We start from the raw sequence: 24,213 nt of genomic DNA, 5'->3' as shown, positions 1-24,213 counted from the left end.
GCCATTTCACAGGCCTTGGCCGCCCTCGTGGTCGCCTCTCCCGCTTGCATCCGGCCCGCCGGCCGCCGCCTCCTCGAATTGGCCCGCCTCCACGTACGCCCCTCCCCTCTCCGCCTCCATCGTGCATGCATCGGTGATGATGATGGCCATCGCCGATGGCTCTCTGTCGTCGTCTCGGTCAGCGCTCCTCACCTTCTTCCCCTCCCCCTCTCGCCGCCCAATCCGCAGATGGCGGTGGGGCCGCTGTGCGCAGATCCGCCGGACTGGGGCGGCTTCTCGTCTGCGATGGCGGACGACGACCTGTGGGCGTCTGCCGGCCGCGACAATGGCGACAATGGCGACAATGGAGACGGCATGGCGGCCGGCACGGGCGTACGCGCACGGCTGGCGCAGCTGCTGGCGGACATTAAGGAGGCGGAGGCGGCGGAGGAGGCTCTCCGGGCGAGGAAGCGGGGCAGGGAGGCCGCCGTGGCCCTGGTGGCCGCCGCGTGTCCGCTCGACGCCTTCCGCCGCCAGTTCGAGGACTACATGGGCGCCTTCCACGCGCAGCTGCCGCCGCCGTTCCTCGACCAGCTGGCCCGCGACATCCGCTCGGGGGCCTACCACCACCCGCCCGGTACCAGGTGCGCCGCTGCAACACCACGCCCACACAGCCCACGCCCACGCCCCTTCTCATCTTCGCTCCCCCATACCCCCCCATACCCCCCCCCCAACCTGTGTGCGTGTGCGGTGGTGCGTGTGCGGTCTTCCTTCTCACCACCGCAGGGCCGAGGATGAAAAGAGTATCGACCTGACGCCGACGGGGCCGGGCAGCGGCGATGAGGAGGAGGAGGAGGAGGAGGAGGCCGAGATGGAGCGACAGCCCACGCCCTGCACCACCACGACGGCCACGGTCACGACCACGACGGGCACCGCCTACGCGCGGAAAGACGACGACGACGAGGAGGAAGAGGAAGAGGAGGAGGAGGAGGAGGAGGTGATGGTGGTGGAGTCCGGGCCTCAGAAGAACGGCGAGGAAATCGAGGAGTGGGAGGACGCACAGCAGCCCGACGGTTCGGGAGACCGAGAAGCACCACCGATCGGGGAGAAGGAAAAAGCGAACAAACAGGACGACGACGACGAGGGGGAGGAGGAAGAGGAAGAGGACGAGAGGCCGGCAGGGAGCGGCGAGTGTGACCGGCGGGGGGCAGCCAAGGACAAGCGGCGCCGGAGCGATGGCAGCGCAGAGGCAGAGGGACTCACCAAGAGAAGGAAGCTCCTCACCGACGAACACGACGATGGCGACGATGGCGGCGACGAGGTGAGATTCAACGCCCGGGTCAAACCACACTGGCACCGCCGACGATCCACCGGCAGCAGCAGCAGCACCGCCACGAGGACCACAACCGCGGCTGCCTCCACCGCGAGTGCCGGCAGAAGGCGCCGTCGTCGGTGGACCGAAGACGAGGTGGCCAACCTGCTGGCCGGCGTGAAGAAGTACCCCCTCCCCCCGCGGAGATGGTGAGCCGAGGGGGTCTAACGTGACCGCGCCACAGGTTCGGGGTCGGGTACTGGAAGCACATCGTGGAGCACTACGACTTTGGTGGGCGCACGGCCGTCGACCTGAAGGACAAGTACCGCAACCTGGAGAGGGAGTGGGAGAAGCAGGCGACCCACCACCACCCGGCACCCGGCAGCAGCACCGCAGCAGCACCGGCACGGCGGCGCGTGTCCGCCCCCGACACCAACACCTCGCTCGACGACGACATCGAGGAATGGACCCCCTCCGGCGGGAAGACGGGCCGCAGCAGCCGAGCGGCGACCGCCAAGCCCAAGACGGAGGCCCAGAGGCCCAATCTGGACTTCATCATGACCCGCGGCGGCCAGGAGCACAGGAGGAGGAGCGGCGCGGAGGATTCCGACTGAGAGAGAGAGAGAGAGCAAGCGAGCGCAAAAAGGCTGGTTTCTACGTTCCTCACCATCGCCATCGCCATCGCCATCACATATATAGGGCCGCCGATCACCAGGTCTGGGTGGCGGCGGGGAGCACGAATAGGTTGCTGTCGCGCGACTTGACCCACTTGAGGATGTCGTTGGCCGCGTGGACGGCCTGTGGTCGCGCCACCCACGGCTCGAAGAGGATGAAGAGGAGCACGTCGGACGTCACCCACACGAGGCTGCTCTCCCGGTCGTTGGCGTCCCAGTGCTGTCGCAGCGTGTACGGGTGCTCGGGCAGCGGCGGCTTGCCCCCCCTCACCCTCCGTCCCGCACGGCGGTCGCTCGAGCACCTTCCCGTACAGCTTCTGGTACCGCCGCAGGATCTTGGCCTGCGCACACGACACACGACACGCAGACGCGCGAGTTGGGGAGTGAGCGAGTGGTCGGGAGGAGTGGGAAGAGCGTGGGAGTGGCGACGAGGGAGGAGAAGAGAGGGGGGGGGTTAGTACCTGTTCGGCGGGTGTGTGGTAGGGCGGGTCGAGGGAGGGCGCGGTGAATTGGTGGAGGGCGTTGTGTCGGTAGAGGAAGGAGACGAGGCCGGGCACGCCCACGGCGCTGGCCGTGTAGCTCTCCCGCGAGACCGACTTGGTGATGGCCTCGAGGGCGCCCGCTGCTCGCAGCGACTTGTCGATCTTCTGCTTCCACTCGGCCAGCTCGTAGAACTTCTCGCTGTTCCGCACCGTCGAGATGAGCACCAGGCACGTGCTCTCGTTCAGGTAGCACAGGTAGGCGTAGAGGTAGCTGCACATCATCGATACGCACCCACCCACCCACGGCGATACGCAAAATAAATATATATAACTTAATTCAGTTCCGAGGGAACACACGTCGTCGTTGTGTGTGTCGTGTGTGTGTGTCGTGTGTGTGTGTGTGTGTGTGTGTGTGTGTGTCGTGTGTCGTGTGTGGCGTATGTAAGGTACCCGCCGTCGTTGAACTTGGGAAGGCAGATGGGGACCCAGGTTTCGTTTGTTCGGAAGGTGCCCGAGGACTCGAGGAAGTTGAGGATCAGCTGCAGGTCTGACCATGGAAGAGGAGTGAGGAGGGGATGTTAGCGCGCTCATCCCCCGTTCGCCACCCCCCGCCCCCGCACAACCACGGTCATCGCGCGAGGAGCGGTACCTTCGGGTTTGAGGGGATGCCGCTTGGGCTGCACAAAATTTACAAGCTTGCCGTCCGCGATCAGCAGCGCATATCTAAATCGTGATATTTCGACACACACACACACACACAGGAAAACCACCGGGCGGGCGATGTGAGCCATGTGTGAGAGGGGTAGAAGGGTCGGAAGGGGCGGTAGCTGGTGGTGGCGGTGGTGGTGGTACACAAGGTCTTCGGATTTGATGCCCTGGAGGTAGGTGCCCGTCATGCTTCGGATGGCCGGTTCGAGGGGCAGACACTGCGTGGCGTTGATGAGGTAGGAGGGCTGCTTGTCCAGCCCCGCCACCAGGTTGTCGATGAACTTGGTGCTGCCTGGCCACCGCACACCACCCCCGCAACAGCCCCTCCCCCGCCGCTTAGCAACTGCATTCTCCAACACCACCACCCGCCGGTGGCGGATTGAATGGCGGAGTAAGCGGGGGGGGGGCGAGGGGAGGAGCACCGCGCAGCAGGCTGCGAAGGTCAAAGCAGGGGCGTGTCTCGAATATTTTGGTGATGCCGGAGGTGATGGTGGAGATGATCTGGAGGTGGAGCCACTCCAGCTGCCGCTTCAGCACCGACGCCGGCTACACATATTTGGGGGGGGAGAGAGGGACAGAGAGAGAGAGAAGGTTGCCAACACACGCCAGCCCCACCAGTGGGTGTTAGTCCTCCTCCTCCTCCTCCTCAAACCGTACAAGTACGCCAGCCCACCACGACCGCCGCAGGAGGATGCAAGCGGGGGGGGGATCCAAAACACCAACGCACCTCGCCGGAGCTCGCGATGGCCACGAGGTAGAGCGGCCCGCGGGACATGAACACCATCACGTGGTCCCCGGCGTACATGGATCTGTGCGTGGAATCATCCAACACCACACACACACACCACACACACACACCCGTGTGAACCAGATGGCCGGTAACCGGTCACACATTTATGCAGGTGACAACGTTGGTTGTACCTGAGATCATCGCCGCCGGAGGTGACGAAGGAAAAGATGCCCTGCATGACACCCATCAGGGAGCACAGCTTCTGCTCGTCTCCGTGTCTGCACCCCAACACCACCACCCGCCGGCCAAGCAGTGAGCCCACTCCTCTCAAACTCCAGGAACTCACAACAAAACCGAGCACGCTCTCCACCATGCTCGGCTGCTGCTGGACCGGTTTGGTGCGAAGAAGAAGAAGAAGAAGAAGATAGAGGGTAGCTGGGTAGGTAGGTCAGTCGATCGGTTGGTCGGTGGGCGTACCGGGAGTAGATGGGCTTGCCGGCGTCGGAGAGGATGAAGAAGTGCTTGCTCTGTAACGCCCACTCCCGCCCCACTCCGTCCTCTTCCTCTTCGCGCCCACTGGCGGTTGCTTCAAATTCGGCATCGAAGCTGTCGACGCCCTGCTGCGCACGCACCCACGCCATCACCCGCACCCCGTTAGCACGCCTGCGTGCTACGTGCGTGCACGTGTGCGCGTGCGTGTGCGGGGCATGGGGGAAGAAGAGAGGGAGGGAGCGCGTACCGGGGAGGGAGCATCGGCGTGTCGGCCGTCAGCGGCATCGGACGGTGGCGTGGGAGGTTCGTCCTCGTGTGTTGTGGAATGCTGGCTTGGCGACGCGTGCTGATAGTGGTGGTGGTGGCTGGTGGAGTGCTCCTGCTGCTCGAGCCCGCCCCGGCCTCGTGGTCCTCCTCCTGGTTCCGCTTCCTTGTGCTGCTGCTGCTGCTCATGTGCTCCGTTCTGCTGCTGGTGGCGGTGGTGCGGGGAGGAGGCACCACCGGTCTGGCTCTTGACGCGTAGGGCCTTGATCCGCGCCAAATCTTCGTCCGTAAATTGGATGTCAGCTTGTTGGCTTCCTCCTCCGCCTACCGCTACACTCTCACCCCTCGGCGAAGGGTCGGGGGTGCGTTCGAAGTAGGCGAGTGCGGAGGCCGTGGCGGGCGACGTTGCGAAGAGGTCCGACGCCATCGACGTCGTGCTGCCCCCGTAGAAGCTCAGTCGATTCCATTCCTCAAGGCTTCGGCGCGCGAGAGGGGAAGAGGGGGGCACCCGCCCCTCAGAGAGCATGCCGCCTCCGAGAAGGTAGGGCGACGTCTCCTCCTGCCGGTAAGGTTCCTCGCTCATGCTCTCCTCTCTTTTGGCGCCTCCAGCGATCGATCACGTCACGTTGGCAACAACTGTTACAACTGCTCTCGGGAGAAGAAAAAGAAATTTGTCAAGAAAAAGCAAAAGCAAAGTTGCCGGTGAAAAGAGAAGTGGGGCATGGAGGCACGCGGCCTGGTGGCCCCAGCGGCCATGGTGGCCGCCACCGCTGGCGTGCTGGTGACTACGTCGTTGGCGGCCTTGGCCATCTTCCTCCTCCTGTTGCGTCGAAGCGATCCAGCCAGGTTCGTTGCCTTTTCCCCGGCACTACCACCCGTGCATTGCGAGGGGGCACGCGAGTGTAACCCCTCCACACACCACCCCCGATAGGGAGCACGATGGCGGCGACGAAGAGCCGAGCGCCGATGCAGCAGCAGCCCCAGTGGTGCTGGTGGTGCCCAGGCCCTCCCGGTGGTGGTGGTGGTGGTGGTCGCGCGACGTGCTGGGCCTGGGCCTCGGTCTGCCCCCGTGGCACGATGCCCGGCCTGCGCCCGCAGTGGTGGACCTGCTCCGCCGGCACGCGTGCGTGCTGCTACGCTCCTACTACGCGCCCGTACGTGCGCCTCGCCTTCACCTCTCCCTCCCTCGAGCAGCAATCAGCGCGCGCGCGCGTGGTCTATCGACTCTGTGTGTGCCGTTTGTGTTGGCCATCACACTACTTTTATTTAGGAATCCTCCCTTGGCTGGTCGTGAATGCGTAATATCGCAGGACGAGGTGCGCGACTTCGCAGGCGCCCTGGTGGGACTCGCCTGGCAGCAGCAGCGTCGCGCCAGTTTTCTTGGTTGGCTCTCTCCCCCGTTTGGCCCCGTCGCGCATGCGGCGGTCGATCTCACCACGACCACGATGATGAGCGCAGGGTGCTTCGACTTTGTGCGCTTTGGCGTGGCGGACGCGCCTCCCCTGTTGCGGCCCTACGTGCGCAAGCTGATGGCGGCCGCGCCCGACGTGCCCTTCACCCACGCGTGGATACAGCGGTGCATGACCACACCTCCGCCGGCCCGCCATTTCCTTCCATCTCTCACGTCTTCCTGCCGCTGGCGTGTCGCGGCTCTCGGGCTACAGATACGATGTGGGCCACTTTGTAGCCGAACATTGTGATCCCGGTACCCTCCCAAGGGTGGACGTGGCCTATCTCACGCGTGCTGGTCGGCTGCGGTGCTGCGTTCCCCCCCCCAATGTCTTTCGAAATGGTGCCCGTGCTGTGCAAGGGCGGTTATAGGTACGTACCGGGGCTGTGTGGCGATAGGCGTGTTCGGAGACTTCGTGGGCGCCGTCTCCACCATCGAGGGCGTGCGCGAGGAGGGGCGACCCGGCGACGTCTTCCTCCTTCGGGCCAAGCTCGATGATCGTCTTCCCATGCCCCTGCACCAGGTGGCGCACGCCTTCCCTTCCCTTCACCTCCCCCTCTACGGACTCGCATGCCTGGGCCAATGGGGGCTGCGCCACATTTTTACGTAGTACTGACCTCGTGTGTGGGGGGGGGTGCGTGGCGGGGGAGCGCAGGTGTCGCCGGTGGTGTGGGGCACGCGGTACATCATTCTGCTCACCGCCGTCGATCCCGTCACGAGGACCTCCTCGGTCGCGTCAGCCTCGTCCTCGTCCTACCTGTGAACTGCAGCTGTCCGTCCGGGTCGTGGTGGGGCCACGGGTCTCCTCGAGCGCAGGCGGGAGAGCGGGCGGTGGCTCGAAGGCGGGGAACGCCGAGTGCTGCGGGTCGAGCATCTCCGCGTACGCGTACGTGGTGCCCGCCAGCCCCTCTGATACCCGTGAGTCACAAAGAGTCGACGAGACGACGGCCGCCCAAAGTCAGCACCACCACAGAAGCCAGCCGGGCAATAGGTGGGACCCACAATCATACACACACATAGACATAGATATTGAAATATAAATATAAAAAATCTGGAGAGGGAGAGAGAGACGATTTGCAGGCCGACGGTACGTACCAAAGAGGGAATAGGGGCAGTCGGGCTGGAGGTGGGCGACGTGCGGGGACGTGAGGGACCACAGCACAAACACGCGTGCCCGCAGCAGGTACTCCTCCTCCCGCGTGTGCCGGTGCAAAGTCAGGAAAGTGTACCTGTGAGACCATGCATTTTGGAAATTAATTATCCATTAGTTCAGCAGCCCACCCACGACTGCGCAACGTGGGTGGAGAAAAGGCGAGCGGGCACCACAGCAAAAAAAAACAAAAAAAAACAAAAAAAAACAAAAAAACAACGCACACAGAGGAGCGTACGCGTTGCCGACAGCGCCGTGGCACAGGGAGATGGACTTCTTGAGGAGGCCCTCCCGCCATGTGCAGTCTGCAGCAGCACGCGCACCCGCCAGGTACTTGCTCTCCCGTGTCAGCTCGTGCAGCCGACAGAAGAGCGCCACCACTGGAAGTGGAACGAACACGCACGTACGCGTCAGTGCAGACACAAAGGAACATGGTGGCGTAGAGGGAGGGCAGTACCGCCAGGGGCGCCGTGACACCACTGCACCGGGTTGACCCGCCCCTTGTCGCCATCTGCGTAGGAGCCACGAAGAGTTAGTGATGCGCCAACAAAAGGTTGTGCGTGTGGTCGTGAGCACGCACGGCACATGGGTACGTTGCCCTCGCGGCGCAACAGGTCCAGCAGGTAGTCGGCCGAGCCGCGTACGGCTGCCATGTCGTCCTGTTGGTTGGGCAATGAGGGTGATGTTGTTGGTGTTACTGACAACGGCGTTGTGCGTGTGCGGTGGTGCGTGTGCACGCATGCGTGCGCGCGAGTGTGCGGTGGTGCGTGTGCCACGTGTCGTGCTGTGAAGTACTGAGGGCAGAAGGTCGGGGAAGTAGAGAAGTGCGTGGAGGATGCCGGCAAGGCCGTGGGCGGCGCCCAAGTACTCCGAGTGGTACCACTTGTACATGAGCGGCGACTCGTGACGCCTGCCGAGGAGGAGGAGGAGGAGGAGGTATGGGTACGGTATAAAGAACGTTGAGCGCCCCCCAATGGTGGCCCGGAGTGTGTGTGTGTGCATGTGTGTGCGCGCGCGCCACGTGCTGTCGCGTGGGTGTACCGTGTGCGGCTGTAGACGCGGCCGTCGGCGACAATGGAGAGGAGCACCTTGCGTGCCACCTCTCGAAAGTGGCCGGGCAGCAGCCGCTCCGGGATGTGGGCCGCGACGAACACCAGGCAGTAGACGTAGCCTGCCATTATCGTGGGGTCGTGTTCACAGACACACGACACAGGCGCCGCGAGAGTAAGCTGCGTTCTCTTCCATGAAGTGAGGGTTGGAGTGGGGTTTACCGGATCGGCCGTAGAGGAGCTCGCACTCAGGATCGGCCAAGCTGACGCGGTGCCACATGAGCAGGCGCTCCACCATCTCGTCCCTGTGCCGCGCCAGCAGATTGGAATTCCAGTCATCGGAGAGCGAGAAGGAGAAAAGAGGAGCTAGATATATGGGAAGGGGTGGGTTGCGGGGGGGGGCAAGAACCGCAGGTCGGGCTGGTGCCGGTAGTGGGCCACCACGGCCGAGAGGGCCATAACGCCGGCCTGTCCGCACAAGAAGCTCCCTACTCGATCTGCCCCGGAATCCTCCTCGTCGTCCTCGTCCTCGTCGTCATCGTCGATGTCGGCGTCGCCGCCCAACTTCTCCACACACCTATGTTTGCCGTGTCAGCTCAGATGGACAAGGGTGTGCGTGTTCATGCGTGTGCGTGCGTGCGTGCACCTTTGCCAAGCGGCCGAGGCGTAGGCAAGGGCGGCGTCGAGGTGGACCAGGCGCTGGCTTTCGTCGGTGGCGGCCTGGAAGAGCCGCATGTGGAGGAGCCCCACCCCGCTCTGCCCTGGTGAGGGCCGACGTCCGCTGCACCAGTCATTCTTCCATGATCACCCACACACACCATCACGTGCCGGTAGCATGGTACCGTGGTAAACCTCGTGTCCGCTGCGGCCACAGTGCGTGAGCCCAGATGAAAAAGACCAAAAAGAAAAGAAAAGAAAAGAAAAGAAAAGAAAAGAAAAGAAAAGAAAAGAAACAAAGCAAGAGCTTGGGGCAGTACTGGCTGGGGGAGGGCGGGTAGGTGGAGGCCAGGGTGCGCAGGTTCACTTCGATGGCCTCGCGCAGGCGGGCCTCCAGCGGCGCCCCGCCTCTTCCTTTGGTCTGTGCGAGGCGCAGGAAGGTGTCGGCGCCCTGTGCCAAGGCTGGGTTGGCGTAGTGCAGCTCATTTTCCAGCCCCTCCTTGCTGCCCTCCCTCGCCTTGTGCTTGGGTTCGCCTCCGCACCAGTCCATACTTTTTCTTTTTCTTTGTTTTGTACAAAGAGCAAAGCTACAATCTTTTCTCGATCTTTCCTCTTTTTCCTAGTCCTGCTGCTGGTGGTGGGCGAGGTACCACTTCTTCTGCAGTTCAAAGGCGAGGAGGGCCACACCGTAGAGCGGGGCCTGGATGGCCATGCGCTCCACCGCCCCCTTGAAGAACGTCCGCGGCCCACCCTCTCGCCACACGGCTCTGTGGACACCGTACGCACCTTGATCAGCCCCCCACTCCTTTGGCACACACGTGTGGACACGCCGGCCAGGGAGGTGTAGGCGTACCTGGCGCATTGGTGCAGGGAGGTGTAGGGGGAGTGCTCCACCTGGTAGCGCGTCTTCACCACGTCGGCGGGGGTGACGGCAGCCGCGGCGACCGCGCCTGCCGCCGCTCCCGCCGCCAGAGTCGGCAGCAGACCCACCTCGCCCTTCGCGTCGCCCTGCAACAACAACACCAACACCAACACCAACACCAACACCAACCAGGCACACCAGCAAAGTGAGTGACAACACAGCTGTTGGGGAGCGGGAGGAGGAGGAGGAGGTGAAGTGGTGCACGCGTACGCGCTGGTGCAGCCAGGCCTGGCGGATGTTGGAGTAGATGGGGAAGAACAAGAACGAAAAGGGCACGTCCCGCAGGAGGGTGGCCGGAAGCCCCTTGTACAGACCTCGGAACCCCAGCTCCCGCACGATGCCCACCGCCGACTTGGTGCCGTTGGCCGGCTCGGAGCCCTGCACCTGCAGCCGGATCTTCACTGCGATGTGGGTGTGGTCAGGCCCACGATCACCACCAGCCAGCCACCACCCTCTCACCCCGGAGCGGGGTGGGTGCGCGATGCGGGTGGTACCGATCTCCGCAGGGTTGGACACGGTGGCCTGGCACATCCCAGCACCGGCTCCCGCCAGGATCTCGTGTGCCAGCGTGATTCTGCGAAGGTAGGGCACCACAACCAAACGTGCGGGGTGAAATCGTGCACCCACCACTTGGGACGAAGTACTTCGTCTGCACCTACACGGCTGCCGAGAAAAGCGATGGTGGGAGGGGAGGGTACGAACTGGTCGTGGTCGCGGGCAGCCAGGTGTTCGCGGAGCTTCTCATTGACGGCCAGCTTGACAGCCTTCTCGGGGGCCACCCCGCACAGGCACGCCCCGAGCCCGCGGTAGAAACCGCGCCAGCCCTCCTCCGCCCGTATGCGCCGCACGCACTCCGACACGCTCTCGCACCACCTGCATCCGTCATCATCAACCACTCACCCACGCAAGTGAGCCAACCCATGGATGCGAGAGCAACCATCACGCAGAGGAGGAGAGAAGGTAGGCGAGGCGCACACCTGTTCTGGAGGCGCGTTTTGACGAGGTCGATGGGGAAGACACTGGTCATACCCACCATTCCGGCGATGCCGCCCACCACCAACTTGGCGCCCAATGGCACCTTCTTCTGTCGCTCACCCGGTAGTGTGGCTTGTCGGCTGCTGGCTTGCCCCTCCTCGCCGGCCTTTGTCTGAGCGAGGAAGGGCGCCTTCTGGCCCGATTGTTTGTGAGTGCTCATAGTGGCCGTGTGTTAGCGCCGATGATACCGGAAGGAGTGTTCTGGTGGGGGGGGGGGTAAGGAGCTCGCTGTGATGTGCTTCCAGTCGTGGTTTAATGAGAAGATGTTGTGTTTATGTGTTTATGACGTGGAGCAAGGCAGGCACCTCTCGGCAGGCGAAGGCCAGGTGCGCTCAAATTTGTGCGGAAATGCACTGGGTGAGAGCAGCATTCCTGATTTAAATACCTGAACATTCCATGGAAGCAACTGGTGGTGGAGCTTTTGGAGGTCATCCTGGAGTGGTTGAGGCTGATGAGGAGTGCTTGCATGCCCAGCCTAGGCTGGTGCGCAGTCTCCAAGACCACACACCACACTGCATATATGCAAGGTCAAGCCTGACAGCTCCATCAACAAGCACAAGGGCTTTGTCACTCTGGGCTACTCTCAGTGATTCCTGATGGAATGCAAAGGCTATGTCAATCTGACCAGACCCAATCATGTCTGTAAACTGAAACAAGTCTCTCTATGGCCTCAAGCAGGCTCCTTCAGGAGCTTATTGGTGGTGGCAATGGTTGAGTGCACAATAGCACAGTGTCCCTGTGGGTTCTGTAGGATGGTGATGAAGTTGTTCAGTCCATGCTTGCCAGTGTGGAGAATGGGCGTCACTTTGCCCTGGTGGTGGTTGTTAAACAGCCTTCTTGTCAATGGCTGTACTGAGCTGTGATGAAGATGGTTGGTCTTCCAACACCTTAGCCCAACCAAAGAACTGCCTGATCCTGAGCCACTCAGGAGGGGAAAAAGAAGGAAGTGATTTGTTGGTGTTGCATATTGCACACAACACATGAGGTTTGTCACAGCGCCCTGTGTATGGCATGTTGGGCTGACTGGGCAAACCTCTTGATGTACCTTTTGAACCTCCATGACAAGTGCTCACTCTGACCCATCTTAAAATTTCTATTGCACACATGACAACAAAACTGTAAAACTGGACTTTATCACATACACATACACAATGACTATGCATTTCCAATTCTTTGTTTATCACATACATGTTGGTGATACTAAAATCTGACTCTACCTTGTTTTGTGTCAGTGCTCCTCAGAACAACCTCTAAATGCACCTTGCTTTTGCTTTCATACCCTCCATCAACTCCATAATCAGTAGCCCACATGCTACTCTCACATCCAGTTCATGTTCATACAGGCCTCTATGCCATCTTCATTGGTTGAGGACATTGCCAAACTCCAGGTGAGTTGCTTTTTTGTCAGCAGTGGGCTCAAAAGTGTTCCCTTGCAACAGTGATTTACTTTAGTAGAACAGGTCAAGCAGGGCGAAGGTGGCAGCGGCAAGCCCAAGCGTAATGGGGAGAGTGATTACCCAGCTGAGTACGATATTTATGAACAGTCGCCAGTTGACGGCTTTTATCCCGTCGGCCAGTCCCACGGCAAACACGGAGCCCACCACACAGTGGGTGGTGCTGATGGGGATGGAGAGCCTGCTCGCAATCAGCACCGTCATCGCAGCACCAAACTCTACGAGGGAGAGTGGAGGGGGGGGCGAGGTAAGGCAGGCGGTCGGAGAAACCATGTAGAACCTCCATTGAATGATGATGATGGTGCATGCATGCATGCCGGCGGTGGCTGCAACAGTGGGCGTACCAATGTTGAAGCCTCGGGAGGAGGTGAGCTTGGTCATGTTGTGGCCCACGGTGGCCATCACACGGTAGCCCCACATGGCTAGGCCCAGCACGATTGCTGCTCCGCCCATCACCAACACCCACCACGGCGTATCCTCCTGTCCGATCAAAGTTCAGCCACCACACCCTTCTCACCGCTCACGAATATCGCAGTGAGAGGGAGGGGGGCTCGTTTGCGTACATCCTGCGAAACGTCTTCGCTGCGGTAGATGGAGATGATGACCACGAACGGCGCGATTGCATTGGACACGTCGTTTGATCCATGCGCGAAGCCACCTGCACACGCCATTACAAACAAACTAAAACAAAACAAAACAAAACAAACGACGGCTCAATGCGGGCTGCGGGCTGAGCAGGCGAGCGTGGCGATAAAGAGGCGCGTACCCACGCATGCCGTCAACACCTGCAAGAAGGAGAACAACTCTTCGGTCCTCTCGTCGAATACCTGGCCGGGGAAACAGAAATGGCCCAGCAGTTGTCATTGTGGCTGAACTCTCATCACATGGCGTGTGTCGGGTGTCAAAGAGCAAGGCAGCAGGGAGGGGGCTCCTACCTCGCTGTGGGCATACATCTCCTCGTTGGCATCGGGGCCATCATCGCCCTCTTTCTCGCTGTCGTCGGCCAGGATTGTCTCTTCCACGCTCAGCGCTTTCTCTGTGAGAGACGACCACCACCGCCGCCGACACTGCGGTGAGTCTTGTTGTGCCCGCCGTAGGGTTGGCCCACAGCACCACCGGGTACACGACAGCAGCAGTGCCTCCGGAAAGCAATTCGAGGAGAGGGGGAGGGCGAGGGAAGGAGTCTTGCATAGGGAGACGCACTCTCGGAATCCACGTCTTCGCTGACCTCGACAGCGCGGCCAGGACGGAGTTTGTTCCATATACGCCGGAAGTAGGCGTAGGGGCTCGCGAAGGCAAAAACCGATGAACCTTCCGTGCTGCTGCTGGTGGTGGTAGAAGTGTGCTGCAGGATTCTTCGCTCGCCGCTTTCGTCGAACAAGCGGTTGATCCGATCCCGCAGGTAGGGCACGACGATGACGAAGCAGAAGAGCAGGGCCGCCAGTGCCACCCCTGGTATGGCACACACACGGCACAGACACGAATCGCGCGCACACGCCCGCACACAGAGATTCACGTGTGACCAGAAGGTAGGAGTCGTCGCGCCAGGCGGGCGGAGATCAATCAGGCGGTCCGTACCGCCGCACAGGAGTGCGATCAACCAGAGAGCCAATCCGTCGAGGCCCAGTCCAGGCGAACCCTTGTAGATGATGAAGAATGTGAGGGCGCCTGGCACGGTATGGCACCCGAACGCGCAACAACCGAAAGGAGGTGAGGAAAAGGAGGTAGTAGGTCATGTCACGCCGATGATTCCCGCTTGGGGACTGGAGATGAATTCAAGGTGTGGGCACGCCGGGTACCGAGGGTGAGGGCGTAGAAGAAGGGCAGGAAGCGGAACCCCAGCGTGAGGGAATTGCTTCTCCGCAGGATGAAGAAGCGAACCAGGAAGTACATGGTGAACGACAGCAGACCCGCTGGACACGCACACGCGCATACAAATGTACAAATGCGCCATGACATATGTTATATGCATATAGGCGGTGCTATGCATGTGAGTCTGCCTCGCGTTCATCAAGACCCCAAACACCCTCCTTCGAACAACCGGCGACCAGTACTGGAAAGGGGAGGGGGAGGAGGAGGCGGCTACCGAGGACGGGCGAAGTCACCCACGAGATGCAGATCTTGCCGATCTGCCACCACTCGACGCCGTCGAACCCCTTGGCCACCAGCGTGAATCCCACAATGGCGCCGACTGCCACCGCACAGTGGAGCGAGGTGACCACCTCCCGCGTCAGCTCACCCGCCAGGCCCCCGGGGGGACTGTGTGTGTTGTGTGTGTTGTGTGTGTTGTGTGTGTGTCTGTGTGTGTCTGTGTGTGTGTCTGTGTGGGTCTGTGTGGGTCTGTGTGTGTCGTGCGGTGTGTGTGTCGTGTGCGTGCGTGCGCACCCATGCCGTGGGTGGTCGAGACGGGCAGGTTGAGGAAAGTGGCCAGCACGAGCCATGCGGCTGCGGCAATGAGGGCCGAGAGCATGCCCACCATCAGCTCCTCGGGATTGTCGGCGTAGAGCGACGGCTTGATGATGTCCTTCCGCAACGCGTCTGTTGGTCAACCCGCCACCCGCCACCCAGCGCTCGTGTCAATTGTACGGGACTCAGTCCGCTGCTCAATTGGTGGAGCCGCACCGACGACGTGGCTGCCCATCAGGACAGCTCCGGCGAACTCCACGATGGCGGCAATGACGATCGCCTGGCGCAGGCTCAGCACCTTGGACCCCACCGAGGTACCGAACTAACGGCGCACGCACGTGCACGGGTAAGAAGCAGCACACTTCCCCCTCCACAAAAACGTTGCTTCTTTCCGGACAAGTGAAAGTTGGAAAAGAAGAGCTGCACGTACGGCGTTGGCCACGTCGTTGGCTCCCAAAGCCCATGCCTGCAGCACGCGAGCATGGCCCAAGTAGTGTGTGTGAACATATATAGGGGTAGATATGTATGCATTCGTTATTTCTCGGTAGGGGTGTGGAGGGGGGGGCAGGGGCGCACAAGAATAAAGGAGATGACGCCACCCACGACGGCCACCCACAGCAGCATGCTGGCGGTACGTCGGTGACGATGTGCGTTGGCCTCTCTTGGCTGTTTTCCGACACGGCACAAACACACCAAGACAAAGCCCGCCCGCGGCTCTCGAGGAAGAGAAACTGCTTTTTCCTTTTCTTCCTCTTTAGCTTCCGCTCTTTCTTCTTTGCTTTTGGGACCACCTGGCGAGAGAGAGGCATGAGGCGCGGCGGAATCGCAGCAGGCCGGACCGCCACCACCACGGCGCGTTCGTCGTTGTTCAAAGCACGTTGCTTCCCCGCGGTGCTCCCTCCTGGCTCTGCATGCACCGCCAGCACCACCAGCACCACCAGCACCTGGCAGCAGCAGCAGCAGCAGCTCAACTGGAGCGGCTCCACCAGCTGCGGCAGCGGGCACCACCACCACCATCATCATCACCACCACCACCACCATGCTGCTGCTGCTCGTACTGCTGCTGTTGGAGAGGGGGAGGAGGGGCTGGTGCTGGGGATAGAGAGCAGCTGCGACGACACTGGGGTGGCCCTCGTCACGCCCTCGGGGCGCGTGGTGGCGGAGGCCCTCTCCTCGAGTCTGGCCGTCCACGCCCGCGAAAGCTACGGCGGCGTGGTGCCCCACATCGCGCGCCGCGAGCACGAGCGCGCTCTCCCTCTCCTCCTCGCCCACGTGCTGGCCCAAGCCGGCGTATGCTGCCCTCCCCTCTCCCCCCGAGAGTGCACTCTCGGGCGCCAACGCGCCCGCCAGCAGCAGCAGCACCAGCAACACCAGCAGTAGCAGCGCCGGCAGCGAGCGGAGGGCTCGGAATCAAAGGCTTTGTGCCGTGGCTGTCACGGCCGGCCCTGGTGCGTCTCCTCCCCTCTCCCCTGGGTACCGCGGTGGTCCCCCTCCACACACACACACTACTCGTGGTCGTGGTCATCCAACCACCCAACCACCCACCCAACCACCATCCACCCACCCACCAGGGCTGGCCGTGTGCCTGTCGGTGGGGCTGGAGACGGCGCGCAACTTGGCCATCGAGAGTGGCCTCCCGTTCATCGCCGTCAACCATCTTGAGGTGCGCCTTTCCTCTTTTCCTTCCGCCGCGATGATGGCCCATCCCCCATGCTGATGTGCTGATGTGCTGATGTGCTGATGTGCTGATGTGCTGATGTGCTGATGTGCTGATGCTGCTGCTGCTGATGATGATGATGATGATGATCTGTCCCCTGGTGGTGGTGGCTGGTGGTGGTGCAGGCGCATGCGCTGGTGGCACGTTTGGCAGAGCCGACGCTGGAGTTTCCCTTCCTCGTGTGTCTGGTGTCGGGAGGCCACACGCAGCTCCTCTACGCGCAGGATGTCGACCGATACCTGCTCCTTGGCGTACGTGTAACCTCCTCCTCCCCCTCGCCAGCGTGATGGTTGTCGCCCATCATCGCGCGCCAACAACACTCAGTGCCGCTGATACCCTCGCTCCCATGCATCATCATCATCATCGCCATCATTATCAGGGCACACTCGACGATTCGCTAGGTCAGTAACTGTGATCCTTCCTTTTTCGCTTTCCCGCATATACCCCTCCCTCTTCCACTTCACCCGGCGGCGGCGGCGGCGGCGGCTCTTTCGTAGATCTACTCATCTCTCTCTCTCTCCCCTCTTGCCCTTCTGATGATCACGTTCTGCTCTCCCTGCACACCCGCCCGCCACGCGCTCACTCGTTTTTGCTGATCTGCCCCCGGGTAGGCGAGGTACACCGCCACTGCACACGACACCCACACCACACCCACACCACACACACCACACACACCTGGTTGTTGTTGTTGTTGTTGCTGCTGCTGCTGCTGGCCACCGTTATATTAACACACCACCACGACGTGGACAGGCCTACGACAAAATGGCTCGCCTGCTCGAACTTGAGCCGACGCGAGAGAACGAACCGGCCGGGGAAATGGTACGCGTGCCAGCGCTCTCCAGCTGCCCACGAGTGCACTTCTTCTCCACAAAGAAGCAGCAGCAGCAGCAGCAGACGTCTCTCGCTCGTGAGTGGGTGGATGCTGATCGATGGGATACGCGTGCGTGCGTGCGTGCGTGGCCTTCCTCGTTCTTCGTTCTTCTTCTGCTCAACGCGGTGTGGTTGGTAGCTGGAGCGGGTAGCGCGGGGTGGGGACGCCGAGGCCTACCGGTTTCCGGTTCCGCTGGCCAAGCAAAAGACGTGCGACTTTTCGTTCTCGGGGCTCAAAACCCGGGTGGTGCGCGAGGTGGCCTCCATGGGCGGAGTCGCGCAGCTGGGCAGGCAGGGCGTGGCCGATGTCGCGGCATCCTTCCAGCGCGCTGCCGTGCGGCACCTCCGCGATCGAACGGGTCGCGCGCTTCAGTGGTGCCAGCTCAACCGCCCCGACAGTCCGCCCAATGCGTTGGTCGTGTGCGGGTACGCTACCCCCCCCTCTCCTCCTTCCAAGGTAGCTCCTCCTGCACGCACTCGGGCTGCCCGCGGCGCTGATCATCCCCCGTCCGTCTCCCCCGCAGGGGTGCAGCCCGCAACGTGCACATCAGGCACATGCTGCAGGAGCTCGCCCGTGAGTACCACGTGCCAGCCATCTTCCCGCCGCTCCCCCTTTGTACCGGTACTGTACTGCTCCTCACTCCCTACTCCCCACTCCCTACTGCCTGAGAGAGGCTCGCAGCGGGGGAACTCGTCGTGGGGCAATGGTTGGTTCATCTCGCTCCCTCCCTCACAGACAATGGCGTGATGGTCGCCTGGGCTGGTGCCGAACGACTGAGGAGAGGCCTCCTCGATGATCCGCACACAGCCAGGCACTGCCCCCCCCCACGGCAGCACCTCCTATTAGAGAGGAGTTGAAAGAGGAGGTGTTGCTCACACTGCCGCTCTCTCTTTGGTGGGTGTGGTGGTGGTGGGTGGGTGGGTGTGTCATCTGCACAGGTTTCACCCGCGCTGGCCCTTGGACCGCACCAACGCGCTGATGACCTCTCAGATCTTCCCCGGCCATGCGTACAAGCGCCCCCACAAGTCGACCCTTTACGATCCATAAGACAAGGGAAGAGGGTCTGGGAGCTGGGAGAATGGAGGATTCGTGCCGGGTTAATTACACTTGTGGCGATGGCGGTCGGTTGGCGCTGTCAAGGGTAGAGGGTGCAGTTGCCAGTGGCAGCGCAGGCCGTGACACACGACGAGGGCCGGGAGGCGCCAGCGCCGGCGGAATGTCGGTCGGCCATGAAGGGCTTGAAGTCCTGTTTGGGGATGCACCAATCGCTGCCGAACTGCTGCGTGAGGACGTAAAAGGGGTCGTGCGGGCAGTGGAACACGCGGCCTTCGAACTGGCACTCGCGCACGGGCACCACGCGAGAGAGCGGCAGGTGAAAGTCCAGCTCCGGATAATGCGAGTCGGTGAGGACGATCTCCTCCTCCTCCTTGCCCCCTTCCCCGCTGGTCTGCTTCACTTCGTAGTCGGCCACGTCCACGTAGATGGGCGTCACGCGATTGTGGAACACGCGGAAGGCGCCCCTCTGCGCCATAGAAGGTGAGCCCCCACCAGCCACCACCAACCACCACCGCCACCACCACCCGCCGCCACGTCGCAGCGGCGGCGAGAGGGGATCAGTGGCGACATGTGAGGAAGGAGGATTGAAGGGAAAGGAGTTACCTTGATGACAAAGGCGCTCACACCGGGGAGGAGGGCAACGTCGGAGCGGTGGATCATGTGGTACCCGCACACCTGCGAGAGCAAGGGGCCGAGCGCGTAGATTTGATCTGTGCACGACACGCACCACACACGACACACACACGACACACGCACGCACACACATGCACACACACGCCCATCGTACGCAGGTCAGCCTAGCTGGCACTCCGTGATAGGGGCAGGAAGCAGGAGGAGGTGCACCTGTCTCGGAAGCCAGAACGCCGATGTCGATGTCGTTGGTATCGTCCCACGGGATGAAGCCCTGCAGCCCGCCATCATCACCATCATCAGCATCATCACCATCTTCACCATCACCATCACACATCATGCCTTAAGGCATGTTACGATACAACCGAGAGAGAGAGAGAGAGGCCCTCACGAGGAAGAGGGGCGCGAAGGTGGTACGTACCTTGTGGCGGATGGCGCCCAGGAGGGAGCCGTAGTCGAGGAAGTAGGTCACGCCATGCTCCACGAATAGGTCGTGCGTGCACTGCATCACCTCCAGCACCGTACCCCGCTGGTCTGCAACGTTGATGCCACATGCCACGCCACCACCAGCCACCACCGCGCGCGTACGACTACGATGGTCACCAACCCCAGCCAGCTGCCGACAGAGAGGGGGGGAGGAGGAGGAGGAGGGAACTACCAAAGGAGGCGAAGTAGAAGGCGTAGAGGCCCACCACCACCACAAGAGTGAGGCCCACCCCCGCCACCCAGAGCCGACTGCGACTGTGGAGGAGAGGCAGCAGCAGCTGACTAGCCGTGTAGGAAGAGGCGGCAGCGGGGTTACCTGGCCGTCGCAGCTGCTGCTGCTGTTCCCCTGTTGTGGCAGCCACCTCCAGGTCGGACGGTGCGGCCCCCGCAGCCCGACGCGAAATGCTCATCATCTTTCACCGCCTTTATGGATCTTTATTTTTGTTTGCTTGTCAATGATTTATTGTATTTTATTTTACAAGGGCGCCACGTGGCGGTCACACGAGCAAACCAGCGACGCACGCCGTGAGGAAGCAGGCGAGAGAGCCCGCCAGCAGCCTGGGTGGACGGTGAGATGACCGTGGCGGCGGTGGTGAGTGGCGTGGACATCATTTCAGAGCAAGGAGGAGGAGAAGAAACGTTCAACAAGGAGGCGCGTACGCGCGAAGGCCAAGCCGGGCCAGATCTGGCTGCCGTTCCGGACAGATGCCCCCGATGCCGCCTGCATGAAGAAGGGCCGTGTATCAGGCGTCGCAAGATGCCTGGGAAGGGTGGGTATTGGGCGTGTGTCGTGTGTGTGTGTGTCGTGTGCGTGCGTGCGGTGTCGTGTGCGTGTCATGTGTTTCGCACGTGCTGTCGCAAGTGTGGTCAGCACGTGTCGTCGTACCGATCTGTACGCCCATCGACGAAAAGTTGGAGAAGCCGCAGAGGGCGTAGGTGGCGATGATCTCCGCCCGCTGGCTGATGGCCTGCTGATCCACCATCTCCCGCAGGTCCAGGTAGGCCACAAACTCGTTGAGCACTGCAGGCGCAGGCCAAAGGAAACGCGATCATCATCACCAACCGGTGCGCCGGACGAGTAGCGCCTTAGGCGCCTGCCTTTGCACGAGCGCAAGCACTCGGCTGCTGCTGCTGCTGCTGCTGCTGCTGCTTGGAGTTTGTGGGGCTCGTGCAAGCGCGTAGGTATGGGCGTACGTACCCGTTTTCTTGCCCAGCAGGGTGCCCACCGCTACGCAGTCCCCCCACGGGACTCCCAGGAGCCAGGCTAGCGCAGAGCAACACGCGACACATCATTACAACGTCGTTACACGTGTCAGCACACGAGCCCTGAGAAGTGCGTGCGCAGGCAATGTAGCCACCGGGGGGGGGGTAAGGGATAAGATCTGGCGTACCGACAGGTGCCATCAGCCAGCCCAAGACCCACTCCACGCTGAGATGGGGCACGTGAAGGAGGAGCCCGATGGCCCCCAATAGCCCTGTCCGGAGAAAGAGGGTTGGTAAAGAGGGGAGGAGCGGAGGATGATGATGATGCTCCAGATGCCGTGGTAGATAGATATATAGAATATATAGAAAGAGAGAGAGAGATATACCATTGACGAGAGCGATGAGGGCGAGAAAGGCGACGAGAATGCACAGCACATTGCACGCCAGCCTCCCGCCGCTCAGGGCGCCGGCCGCGGCTGCACCGATCACTGGACTCAAGAAGAAGAAGAAGAAGAAGAACGAAGATGACCGAGCTCAGTCAAGCAACCGGCAACAAAAACCAACCAACCACCGAAGTGGGGCTGGATGAGGGGGAGTGGAGTGAGGGGGCACCATTGACTTCGTGTGAGTCGGCGAAGGTGACCTTGACTGTGCCCTGGGTGACAGGCGTTTCGGTCTCGGGGTAGAGGATCTTGGACATGGCCAACGCGGCCGGTGCGGACATGACCGAAGCACTGTGAGAGGGGGGGTGCCGGTTGGTTTTTTTCTCGGAGGATCTCCACCCTGCTGCAGCAGCAGCTTCCAGCAGCCATCACCAGGGGAGGGGGAGATCACGCGTCACCTGATGAGGTGCACGGGGCTGATGCCGAAGGACATGTAGGCCACCATGACGCCACCGGCGACTGTCGCAAAGCCCGACGCCATGACCGAATGCACTGCCGGAGGCGGTGTATGCGTCGTGTGGTGTGTGTGTCGTATGTGTGTCGTGTGTCGTGTGTGTGTCGTGTGTGTGTGTGTGTCGTGTGTGTGTCGTGTGTGGTGTCAGACGACAGCCAAGAAGGAGCGATGACGAGGCCAAGCCAGGGAACGTGCATTCCGACATGGTGAGGAGGGCGATGAAAGGCTTGATCACGAGGGGAGCCTCGGTCTGCCCCACGAAAATGTTGGCCGAACACGAAAGCGATTCGGCCCCTGGCGGCGGTGGTGTCCAATGCGCCGGGAGGCCTCCTTCGGGTGAGTCGCGTGGGTGGGATATGGGGGGTGGGGAGAGACGGGCAATAGGCGATGGGAGACCAAGTACCGGAAGTGTCGAGGGTCTTCACCATCACCCATGCCACGCCCTTGACCAGCACCTGCACCACACCCAAGTGGTACATCACTGACCCACGAGGATTAAATGATCGCTCCACCACACCCCACTTCACTTCAGCAGCAGCAGCGCGAGGAGGATAGAGGCCCGTCCGTACCGGAGATGAATGAGGAGAAGAAGATGATGGTCGGCAACACTTTGAAGGCGATGTAGTGGTCGGTGAAGTGTGCCCCAAACACAAACTCGGCACCTGCGGTCCCGCACGCGCCTCGTCAACCACGAGCACCCGGCACAGAGCAGTTGCACAGCAGAGAAAACCGTGGGCTAACGCACCGACGTCCGAGTAGGCGAGGAAGTGGGCGGCCCCGTCACCCAGCCATTGGAACGCCAGGTAGCCGACCTCCGTGTAGAGGATCACCGCGCCCAGCCCCAGCTGCAGCCCTAGTCCCCTGCCGACACACACGACACGCGACACACACACACGACACACACACGACACACAGCCGCGGCATGAGAACCGACCACGCGCGCGTGTGCAGGCACGAGAAGAGGAGCGCGTACCAGGCGACTGTGGGCCAGGGAATGGCAGGCCTGTTGTTGGAGGCAAGTGTGGCCACACCGACGAAGGCCACCACGCCAGCCAAGGACGCCCCTCGCTGCAGATTCTGCGCCACCGCCACCGCCGCCGCCGCACACCGGCCATCAGTCCAATCATGTGCAGTGTGGAGGAACGCCAAAGAGTTTTGCCACCGCGGCACCGCCACTTCTCTTCTCCTCTTCTCCCCCTCTCTTCCTCCCGTGGTGGTGGCTGGTGGTGGGTGGGTGGTGGTAATACCTGCAGGACAAGGAACAGGAGCAGGGCCACACCCACGAGGGCGGCCACAGACGCCACGCCCCACCGCAGCACGAGTGCGTGCTGTCGAGCCACCCTGGGGCACCACCACCACCACCACCGGTGCTGCTGCGTCCCCGCCTCGAGCTCCCCCTCTGCAGCACCCCAGGTGTCCCCTTCTCCTCCTCCTCCTCCTTCTTGGCGGTGGTGGTGTAGCGGTGGCTGCTGCGTCCCCGCCTCGAGGTCCCCTCCCTCTGCAGCGCCCCGTCTGTGGCCGCCAGGTACCAGGTAGGCCGGTACTACTACGGCTGCCGGCAGCCGTTGGTGTCCCTCCCCGTGCGCCGCGTGAAGAAGGCCCGTACACTCAGCGTCGCCGCCCTGCTGTCGCCGGGCCATTGCACGCCTCCCGTGTGGTTTGCTTTTTCTTTCTTTCTTTTGCGCCTTTTCATTGCCCATTTTCCTTTCTTCTTGGGTTCCTGTCCAACCACTTCCTCCGAAAGTAGGCCATATTTCCGTGACCGTTCCCGACGCGCCTATCGGGCCTGTTTCCGGCGATGAACTTCCCGAAGCGCCAGATAGGCCGCGTCAAAACTGCACCTTCTCCGTCCGCCTCTCACTTTGCAAACCACTCCCCACCAGCACCATACCACCAGGGCCACGAAGATGAAGAGACTTCAACAGATGAGCGCCCGCACCACCGTGTTGAGCGCGGCCAGTGCTGGCCGGGCCTCAGCCTTTGGTCGGAGGGCCTACCAAGGTAGGAGCAACTTTTCTTCCGCACTGCCCCTCCCCCACCCCACCACCAGCAGCCACCCTTATCTTCCAAACCTGTGTGCTGGCCTCATTTACCGCCCCCCCCCATTATTCTTATTTCTGCGTGTGCGTAACTCACACGTGACGGGGGGGGTTCCTGTCGTGGCTGCTGGTGCAGGGCGGCCCCAAATGTTGAGTGCAGACGACGCTGTGAAGGTGATCAAGACGGGCGACCGAGTTTTCGTCCACAGGTAACCCACCAGCCAGCCATCACAGCAGCAGCCACCACCACCACCACAAGCACCCACTACCGCGGCGGCGGCGGTGGGACTGGTGGAGGGAGAGAAGCGTGCCGCCGGCGGCTCGTGGAGGTCGTGGAGGTGGAGCGTCACCAACAGGCGCGTTATTTGTGTCGTGTCGTGTGTGTGTAGTGTGGCAGCGGCTCCTCAGGCCCTCATCCACGCCATGACGCGCCGGGCACCCGAGCTGCGGGACGTCGAGGTGTGCCACATGCACATCGAGGTATGTGTCTGTGGCCTCCTCCCTCCCTCCCTCCCTCAATCCATCCACCCATACACGGATGGCCGCCACG

At 61.9% G+C, this 24,213-nt stretch overlaps 8 protein-coding genes and 1 pseudogene across 8 annotated transcripts in view; 3 read left to right on the top strand and 6 right to left on the bottom strand.

Moving 5' to 3' along the window:
* The window catches only part of ACA1_276450 (Myblike DNA-binding domain containing protein), a gene marked incomplete at both ends in the record, with an annotated part of 2,560 nt that extends 655 nt beyond the window's left edge, over positions 1-1,905 (top strand). Inside the window, 3 exons of the mRNA XM_004337394.1 lie at positions 229-623; positions 766-1,476; positions 1,536-1,905. Of these exons, the coding sequence (XP_004337442.1) occupies positions 229-623; positions 766-1,476; positions 1,536-1,905 (1,476 nt within the window). The remainder of the gene's footprint in view (positions 1-228; positions 624-765; positions 1,477-1,535) is intronic.
* A 94-nt stretch (positions 1,906-1,999) lies between these two features.
* Positions 2,000-5,224, bottom strand: ACA1_276440 (trafficking protein mon1 subfamily protein; the record flags this gene model as incomplete). The annotated part of the gene is given in 10 exon segments (XM_004337393.1): positions 2,000-2,185; positions 2,202-2,306; positions 2,427-2,718; positions 2,898-2,994; positions 3,097-3,170; positions 3,300-3,447; positions 3,578-3,701; positions 3,883-3,964; positions 4,363-4,505; positions 4,625-5,224. The coding sequence occupies 10 exon segments, from the start codon at positions 5,222-5,224 to the stop codon at positions 2,000-2,002; spliced, it is 1,851 nt and encodes a 616-aa protein (XP_004337441.1).
* A 1,037-nt stretch (positions 5,225-6,261) lies between these two features.
* On the bottom strand, positions 6,262-9,497 carry ACA1_276430 (annotated as a pseudogene).
* A 69-nt stretch (positions 9,498-9,566) lies between these two features.
* Positions 9,567-11,064, bottom strand: ACA1_276420 (mitochondrial glutamate carrier 1, putative; the record flags this gene model as incomplete). The annotated part of the gene is made up of 6 exons (XM_004337392.1): positions 9,567-9,714; positions 9,801-9,955; positions 10,080-10,247; positions 10,329-10,443; positions 10,572-10,742; positions 10,847-11,064. 6 exons carry the CDS (start codon positions 11,062-11,064, stop codon positions 9,567-9,569), a joined length of 975 nt encoding a protein of 324 aa, XP_004337440.1.
* A 1,288-nt stretch (positions 11,065-12,352) lies between these two features.
* Positions 12,353-15,388, bottom strand: ACA1_276410 (Phosphate transporter family protein; the record flags this gene model as incomplete). Its single annotated transcript, XM_004337391.1, has 13 exons — positions 12,353-12,576; positions 12,703-12,838; positions 12,922-13,016; positions 13,125-13,185; positions 13,294-13,394; positions 13,562-13,810; positions 13,937-14,026; positions 14,158-14,271; positions 14,445-14,549; positions 14,744-14,896; positions 14,981-15,086; positions 15,195-15,230; positions 15,341-15,388. The coding sequence occupies 13 exons, from the start codon at positions 15,386-15,388 to the stop codon at positions 12,353-12,355; spliced, it is 1,518 nt and encodes a 505-aa protein (XP_004337439.1).
* A 415-nt stretch (positions 15,389-15,803) lies between these two features.
* On the top strand, positions 15,804-18,020 carry ACA1_276400 (osialoglycoprotein endopeptidase, putative; the record flags this gene model as incomplete). The annotated part of the gene is made up of 8 exons (XM_004337390.1): positions 15,804-15,818; positions 15,839-16,054; positions 16,083-16,212; positions 16,336-16,427; positions 16,607-16,732; positions 17,232-17,300; positions 17,491-17,777; positions 17,876-18,020. 8 exons carry the CDS (start codon positions 15,804-15,806, stop codon positions 18,018-18,020), a joined length of 1,080 nt encoding a protein of 359 aa, XP_004337438.1.
* Positions 18,021-18,487: 467 nt separating this feature from the next.
* ACA1_276390 (uncharacterized protein) lies at positions 18,488-19,937 on the bottom strand (the record flags this gene model as incomplete). The annotated part of the gene is made up of 5 exons (XM_004337389.1): positions 18,488-18,874; positions 19,012-19,118; positions 19,252-19,312; positions 19,460-19,572; positions 19,694-19,937. The coding sequence occupies 5 exons, from the start codon at positions 19,935-19,937 to the stop codon at positions 18,488-18,490; spliced, it is 912 nt and encodes a 303-aa protein (XP_004337437.1).
* Positions 19,938-20,021: 84 nt separating this feature from the next.
* ACA1_276380 (Na+ dependent nucleoside transporterlike, putative) lies at positions 20,022-22,751 on the bottom strand (the record flags this gene model as incomplete). Its single annotated transcript, XM_004337388.1, has 13 exons — positions 20,022-20,082; positions 20,185-20,245; positions 20,411-20,545; positions 20,723-20,788; positions 20,916-20,999; positions 21,114-21,215; positions 21,340-21,461; positions 21,569-21,662; positions 22,028-22,150; positions 22,194-22,286; positions 22,370-22,485; positions 22,598-22,701; positions 22,731-22,751. 13 exons carry the CDS (start codon positions 22,749-22,751, stop codon positions 20,022-20,024), a joined length of 1,182 nt encoding a protein of 393 aa, XP_004337436.1.
* Positions 22,752-23,531: 780 nt separating this feature from the next.
* Positions 23,532-24,213, top strand: part of ACA1_276370 (acetylCoA hydrolase/transferase, putative) — a gene marked incomplete at both ends in the record, with an annotated part of 3,032 nt that continues 2,350 nt past the window's right edge. Inside the window, 3 exons of the mRNA XM_004337387.1 lie at positions 23,532-23,625; positions 23,800-23,872; positions 24,053-24,143. Coding sequence (XP_004337435.1) covers positions 23,532-23,625; positions 23,800-23,872; positions 24,053-24,143 — 258 coding nt within the window. The remainder of the gene's footprint in view (positions 23,626-23,799; positions 23,873-24,052; positions 24,144-24,213) is intronic.

This window comes from Acanthamoeba castellanii, assembly GCF_000313135.1.
Source record: "Acanthamoeba castellanii str. Neff unplaced genomic scaffold scf7180000084774, whole genome shotgun sequence".
Classification (NCBI taxonomy): domain Eukaryota; phylum Discosea; order Longamoebia; family Acanthamoebidae; genus Acanthamoeba; species Acanthamoeba castellanii.
Note: the sequence above shows the minus strand (reverse complement) of the source record. Positions and strands in the feature narration are given on the sequence as shown.